This window comes from Grammomys surdaster, unplaced genomic scaffold (assembly GCF_004785775.1).
Source record: "Grammomys surdaster isolate TR1022 unplaced genomic scaffold, NIH_TR_1.0 62, whole genome shotgun sequence".
Classification (NCBI taxonomy): Eukaryota; Metazoa; Chordata; class Mammalia; order Rodentia; family Muridae; genus Grammomys; species Grammomys surdaster.
In genome coordinates, this window is record NW_021604564.1 from 11,828,018 (window position 1) to 11,835,871 (window position 7,854).

Below are 7,854 nucleotides of genomic sequence, written 5' to 3' on the forward strand. Positions count from 1 at the left end.
GGAGGAAGGGAGGGAAGGAAGGAAGGAAGGAAGGAAGGAAGGAAGGAAGGAAGGAAGGAAGGAAGGAAGGAAGGAAGTTAGTTTAACTCTGTATTACTAGGTCAGTGTCTTTGCAGTAGCCTTATACTTACGAGCTCTTCCTTCTTCCTGAATCCAGTGAAGCAGAGCACCAGGTTCAGCATGCTCGTACAATACAGTGGCCGACAGGAAAATGGCAAGGGCTGGAGGACACAATTTCGAACCCATGTGAGCTTCCTTTTCAGTTAGAATTTAGAAAACATTCCTGAAGCTTAAAGATTTCACTATTTGCCAATTAACTTTTCAATAGCCAAGGTACACACACACATAACACACAAAATGTTAACAAAAGAAAAGGGGAAAAAAAAGATAATTTTCAGCCGGGCAGTGGTGGCGCATGCCTTTAATCCCAGCACTTGGGAGGCAGAGGCAGGCGGATCTCTGAGTTCGAGAGTTTGAGGCTAGCCTGGTCTACAGAGTGAGTTCCAGGACAGCCAGGGCTACACAGAGAAACCCTGTCTTGAAAAACAAAAAAAAAAAAAACAAAGAAAAAAAGATAATTTTCCTAATTAAAGTCTTATCATAATGGATATGGTAGCAGTTTTAAATGGGTAAGAAGGTTTATGTGTAGACTTTCTTGGAAGCCAAGTCTCATGGCATTAAGCCACCATCCCAGCAACAACAAATTATTCTAAGTGCTACATGCACTGAACAATTATCAGCATTTTCCAATTATAAATTTTCAAAGAATGCATTAATATGCATGTATTCTTGAGACAATAAACATATGTCTCTTACCTCTCCCCTTTGTGCACAGTTGAGTATAACTGGTGGTCCAACAATCCTACAGTCAGCCTTGTATAAGTCATTGAAGACAGAATTCTGGAAGTCAGTAACTACAAATATATCCTCAAATTCTGGAGAATCCAAACTTTCAAATTCTTCCATTGAGTTAATCTTTACACAGGACACTTTCATTTCCTGGATTTTTTAATAGTTATTACAAATAAAAATAATTCATAGGTCATATAAAATAATATACGACTTCCTAAAAATGACTCCTCTATTTTTTGACATCTTTTTAGAAAATTTAACTGTTAAAGCCTACAATTACCAACGTAACGTATAACAGTGTTGAACCTATTTCTCTAATTCATATGTCACATATTCCCATACACATTAAGACCTTATTGTGAAGACACCAACACAGACTCTATGACTCTGGTCTATAAGCCGCCTAGCATGCATAAGAAGTTCTAGTTACTAGAACACCAGAAAATTTCCTTTCTGGTACTGGCGTTTTAGTTTTTGGTAGTAATGGGGATTGAACCTTGAACTCAAAACATGCCTAGGCAAGCACTCTCCCCATGAGCTATTGTCACAGCCTTTCTTGTTTGGTTTTGGTTTTGGAGGCAAGGTTTTGACATTGCCCAGGCCAGCCTTAAACCCTCAGCAATCTTCCCAGCCCCAGCTTACTGAGTGGTAAGATTACAGGCGTGAGGCACCAGGCTACACTTTTTAAAACACACTTAAGTACATGTATTCTGATATACTGCATTAGTTATACATCCACCAATTTATTCTGAACAAGAAAAATGATAATCTACACATGCAGCTATTTTCAAAAAAAAAAATACCCTAACACTTAGTAAAAAGTTACTGATTAACATTCTCATTTCACAGCACTTGGGAGGCAGAGGCAGGCGGATTTCTGAGTTCAAGGCCAGCCTGGTCTACAAGAGTGAGTTCCAGGACAGCCTGGAACAGAGAAACCCTGTCTCAAAAAACAAACAAACACACAAACAAAAACCAATCTCATTTTAATACATATACTGTAAAGAGAAGTCATGAGCCAAGTTGGCCGCATTAGGACACATATATGATATACAAAGGAAAGTATCTTATTAAAAATAGCTTCATTAAAAAAAAAGGGCCAGATGTGGTATTGCATGCCTTTAATTCCAGCACTTGGGAGGCAAAGAGAGGCAAATCTGAGCTTGAGGCCAGCCTGATCTACAAAGCAAGTCTAGGACAACTAGGGCTACACAGAAACCCTGTCTCAAAAAAAAACCCAAAAAAACAAAAAACAAAAACAAAAAACAGAAGTGCCTACATAATTCCTGTGTGAACATAAGAGAAAAAAATAACTCTGAATATATTAATAAATTATCTGAGCTTTAACTTGAAAGACTGGAGTTATTGATCAAATCATTTATCCCTGAAATTCTTATGTTGAAAGCTAACCCAAAATGAAAAATGAAACCGTATCTCTCAATGTGACTGTATGTAGCTAAGGTCATTACAGAGGCAACTAACGTTAAGCGAGGTGTCCAGGGTGGCCCTCATCCAATCTGACTCAGGTCCGCCTAAGAAATCTGAACATAATAAGCAGCAGAGATGTATACACAGAAACAAGACCATGCAGGGAGCCATATGCCGACCAAAGGACGCTAGCCCGCTGGCACGGATTTTAGACTTTCTAATCTATCGGTGTTATTTACACAGTCTGTTATTCTTTGTTTGAACAGCCCTAGCAAACTAATGTAAATGAAGGCCAGGGCATTAACTCAGTAGTAAAATGCTTGCCCAGTGTGCATGAGAGACCCTGGATTCAATCTGACAAAATATAATAGTGATTATTATGGAGACAAACTGAAGAATTTACATACTACAAATTTTGAGACAAAGTAATTGATAATCACTGCTCATTGTTGTACACTGGAAAAATATCACGAATTTAAACTAAACATAAAATTAATGGGGGAAGTACTTAAACATGTAAGAAAATTATCAGACCTTTGTACCCATTACATCCTTTTCTTAAATAGCGAAGTCTCTAAAACTTGAATTTCTAATAGGTGCTATAATTTTGAAGTTCTGAAACAACTTGATTCTAAAATAAGCTACTTCCAACATTTCTAATTCAGAGTGCATAATACACCTCGTGGCTGATTCCAGTCACCAGAGTGAAGTAATTCAATCAAGGGAAGTGAAGCATGCCACATGCAATGAGATGCTTGACCTACCATATTAATAATACTTTTTATTAATTTTTCATCCGATTTTCCAGGACAACTTTCTTTTATCTTTATAACAGGGACTTCCATTATCTTAATAGTCTGTAGAAAAGAGACTTAAGTGTAAGATTAAGAAAGGTAGGGACGTATTTACAAAGCTGGGTGAGGAATCTTTTAGAAATGAACTATAAACCCAACCCCTTACCTTTAAGGCATTTAGAAGCTCTTCTTGTTTCCCAGCTTCCTGGACCATTATCACTCTTGCTTCAACCTGAGGCATTTCTTCTATTAAGATGTAAAATGTTTCAATGTGGTTATAAGGTACCAACAGCACAATTCCTAGGCCCTCTTTCTAGCTAGAAAGTCTATGTCTGAGGAGAGCAGAATATTCCCAGAAGTTGAAACAACCTAACTCTGAATTTCCTACAAAAATGTTTGACGATATATCACTTTTAAAAAGGCATATGACACTAAAGAGACAACTCCCTGTATGAATTATGAAGCACAACTCTCCTACTTAAAGTACATGAAACTTAAGAAAACATTACAAAGCAGTAAACCACAAGCAGCTCCTCACTTGACCATGAATAAACTGCAGCTTAACAAGGTTATACGGAGGCTGCCTCAATACAAAGAAAGCAGTATCAACACTAAGATTACATTCCCCTTTTCAAAGTGGGGAAATATTAACCCAAATGATAGACAAAGAATGTAGACACAGAGCCTTAACTACTCAATACAAAAAAAATTCAGTAGTATTTTATGATTTAATTAACAATTGTGTGTTTTTAAAAGCAGGTACTAGACTTACCATCAACAGCTGAAGTAGACACCAGGCACGAGTTTTCCTTGGACATTTCAATAACTTTAGAATCAAACACTGAAGAGTCTGCCAAGCTAGTTATCTCAGTGGGAGATGGTAACACGCTGTCGTCAGCCATTGTCTGCACTACTTTACGTATGAAGGCTGAAACAGTAAAACATAATCACTGAGCAACAAGCTTTAGAACAGTGGCTCAACCTCCCTAATGCTGTGAATCTTTAATACAGTTCCTCCCCAACTGTAAACTTACTTCATTGCTACTTCAAAACTATAATTTTGCTATCGTTATGAATCATACTATAAATATCTGATATGCAGGATATGTGCTGACCAAAGGGATGGAGAGCCACAGACTGAGAGGCACTGACTTAGACGCTGACTTGTGGATCTAGAGTTTGTAAGCTGGGCCTAGGAGGTGGGGTCGATGGCCATGCTTACAATCTCAGCACACAGGAGGTGGAGGTACAAACACCAGGAGCTGGAGGTCATCCCTGGAAACATGAATTCAATGCAAATATGAAGGACAAGGGCCTGTCTCAAAACCTCCATGACCCTAAGTTTTCTTTTCTATAAAATAAAACTGCTCAGGCATGATTTATAGAAATACAGTAAATAGCAAAGTGCATGAAAAGAACACAGAAAACTCCCTGCACACAAAAGGTACAAATATTTTTCTACCTTTCTTCTACATCTGTCTTCAAGCCTACATTTCTCCTACAAAATGTCTACACAATATAATTTCTCCTACAAAAATCTACCTACCAACAACCCCGGCTTTACTCTACACCTCATCCTCCTGCCCAAAACTCCTGTCAGTCTCAAATCAAGGTACCTCAGTGTCAAATTCTTTCCACACACCAGCAATGAGTTTGAGTGGTTTTCAAGCCCAAATCGCAATGTACTTTATATCTGACTGCATATTTCATGGTGATCAGCTCTACAGCGCATGCCCAAGTTCAATCATCACTGGACTCCAACTGTATGTGGATTCTCAGACGCTTTCAAAGGACACTGCACAGCTTACATATTATTGGTACTTTTAATTTGCAAACATCTCCAAGATTTGACAAGACAAATAAATATAAATTAGTTTTAGTGCCTGGAGCCACGGACATTAACAATTCATCCGTGTACATAGCAGCCAACTATTATCGCTGCCCTCTCTACTTGGAGTCAGTGACTAATATTCCCTCTCCTAGTTCTGAACTGCAGGTAAGCCAGGCAGTGGTGGCGCACGCCTTTAATCCCAGCACTTGGGAGGCAGAGGCAGGCGGATTTCTGAGTTCAAGAGTTCGAGGCTAGCCTGGTCTACCGAGTGAGTTCCAAGACAGCCAGGGCTACACAGAGAAACCCTGTCTCAAAAAACAAAACAAAAAAAATAATAAAATAAAATTAAAAAAAAAAACACCTTAAGAGCCATGTGTAATGGCATATGCTTTTAATCTCAGTGCTTGCAAGTCAGAAACCAGGTGGAGCTCTGAGTTCCAGTCTCGTCTGTACAGTGAGTTCTAGGACAGGCAGAGCTATATAGAGCATCCCTGCTCAAACAAACAAACAAATATGCATAAATGTTTAAAGAGAACGAATAAATAGATGTGCATTTAAAAAAAAAAAAAAAGGAGACAGCAAACATGGCAGTGAACCCTCAGAAGGCTAAGGCAGGAGGATTACTGTGACTCTGAGACTGGTGCTCTTTTGGGATGAGATCTTGCAATGTAACCCTTGCTGGCCTGAAATTCATTCTGTAGTCCAGACTATGAAACTCATGGTCAAGCTTCATGTATCAACGCTCCAGAGCTGGGATTAAACGTTCACAAAGCCAAGCTAGGTTAAGAAAGATTTTAATAAATCAAAAAGACGGACCATATGCTCTGGGCATAGTAGTGAGAGCAGGGTCACATGAAACCTCTTCTCAAAAAAGCAAAAAGTTTTAGTCTACTTTATCTAGACTAAAACTTCACCTAAGAAGCTCCAATTCCTAACTAAAAGGGTAGTAGAAAGAACTTTTGAACGCTTCCAGTGGTATTAGCATGTCCTTGATCTAATCACTGCTCGGTGTATAAATGTACTAAAATATACTAGGGCTTGGAGTGTACTCTAGTGATAAAGCCTGGAAGATGGTCTCAGTTCAATCTCCCAGACCCAGAAAAAAAAATTCAAAATACAGCCTATAAGTATGTGCAACTATGTGCCAAAGCTTTCCAATCCACTTTTAACCATACCTTAGTTTACATGACACTCTTTAAAAATCACCAGTTGACTGATAATATACTGTATGGCCTGGTGGCACAGACCTAAAATTCCAGCACCCACAAGGCAGAGATACACAACTAAACCCTTTCTCACTACATCCCAAAACACTGAAAATGCTTAAATGCATAGATCATTTATTTCCAAAACAGCTTCATAATATACAGCAAAAAAGATCCACGGTACACTAAAGATACAACTAGCATGCATCACTGCAAAGTGAAATGCACCTACCACTTTCTTCCTTTTCACAGATTCTAGAGACTTTTTAAAAAGAAACACAACGGAATCGTGATCGTTAAAACAACACATCTTTGTCTTGGGACGTGACTCTGCGGCAGCGTACATGAAGTCATCCGCGCGCGCCTCAGAAACCAGGCAAGGTGAAAGTACACCTGTAACCCGAGCACTGAGAAGAGGTGGAGGCAGGCAGGTAGAGTTAGCTCCATGTCACCCTGGGCTCCACAATTCAAGCCTATGCTGGGGTACCTGAGACCCTGCCTCACAACACATGGATTCTTTTAAACAAATAGTCATTTTAGCTTCTCTTTTAAATAAACTAATTTTTTCATAAAAACGTCATCCAGAGTAAAGAACCAAAGCTACAATCGTGAATACGTTATTGATAATAGTGTGATTAGCGATTCTCGCTTACTTAGAGCTCAGTATTTTGCAGTCACTATCTTAAGTCTTTCCCTTGCCATTATTTAACCTTTGCAGCCATCCTAAAAGACAAATATCATTGTCATATCCCGTTTGTGGCTAAGAAAGTTGCTCACACAGCAACTCCAAGCAGAGTCTAACTCTGAGGGCGCGCTAACCACTAACCACACACATCTGTGGCCAGGAAGGGGCGGGGCGGCCTGTGTCTTATATTTAAAAATCGAAAATCGGAATTCTGCAGGAATTCCAGAGGGAAACCACAAGACAATCAAGGCAGCTCGGGGCTGCAGCGGGCGGGCGAGCGAGCGAGCGGGCAGGCAAAATCCCGGTCCCAATTGCGCCCTTCACCCTGAGGCGCCCGACAGAAGGATAGGAGAACCCAGATTCCCGCAAGGAAAGACCGGGACGAGAACAGAGGACAGGAAAGGAGGCGGATGTTCGGAAGGAGGATGAAGGGGAGCGGGACAGACAGGTACACGGCCGTGGGAGCTCACCGCGGCGGAGACGCCGGCCTTGGTCGCCACGGCCCGTGCACAGTTCCGGGCTCCCGAATACCTTCCTGTCCCACACTCACCATGCAGTCCTCACCACGCTCAGATATAAAAAAGTTACCACTGCGGCGCAGTCCTCGCTTATCCTTCTCAAACACTGAGTCTCCTTACTGACGCCGCCATGGCTTGACCGAGGCTACCGCCTCTGATTCAAAAACCCAGCCGCTCTCTCTAAGAGCCATGCTGATTGGCGCGCTCTGTTAACCTCCTTTTGATAGGGTGGAATCTCGGGCGGACTGCTGATTGGCCAATCTCAACGTCCGCCTCCAGGAGGCACCGGTTGATTGGCTGTGCATGTGTTTCAAATAAGCTAAACGGCTGGAGCGTGCGAACGTCAACAGAGTGCCCGGATATGGGCTTGAGGGGGCGTGGCTCCGCAGCGCCTCTGGACGTAGCAGGTGTTTCTGTGGTTACCGCTTGTTTACTCAGTAAACAGCCCATTTCCTGATGAACAGTCTCTACCATCACCTCCAACTTCTGGAAGTAGCAAGCACCGCAAACCATTCCGCTCTTACTACTTCTCAGATTTTAT

General features: G+C 41.0%; 1 protein-coding gene across 3 annotated transcripts in view; it reads right to left on the bottom strand.

Moving 5' to 3' along the window:
- The window catches only part of Ect2 (epithelial cell transforming 2), a 59,999-nt gene extending 52,485 nt beyond the window's left edge, over nucleotides 1–7,514 (bottom strand). The window contains exons 1-6 of one of the 3 annotated variants that reach the window (XM_028760696.1): nucleotides 7,360–7,490; nucleotides 3,847–4,002; nucleotides 3,241–3,320; nucleotides 3,045–3,137; nucleotides 817–999; nucleotides 132–221 (exon numbers count right to left, since the gene is read on the bottom strand). In XM_028760696.1, coding sequence (XP_028616529.1) covers nucleotides 132–221; nucleotides 817–999; nucleotides 3,045–3,137; nucleotides 3,241–3,320; nucleotides 3,847–3,976 — 576 coding nt within the window. In that variant the 5' untranslated portion in view covers nucleotides 3,977–4,002; nucleotides 7,360–7,490. Of the gene's footprint in view, nucleotides 1–131; nucleotides 222–816; nucleotides 1,000–3,044; nucleotides 3,138–3,240; nucleotides 3,321–3,846; nucleotides 4,003–7,345 lie in introns of all 3 variants that reach the window. The other 2 variants (XM_028760748.1, XM_028760814.1) reach the window with 2 other exon arrangements.
- Nucleotides 7,515–7,854: the final 340 nt, after the last annotated feature.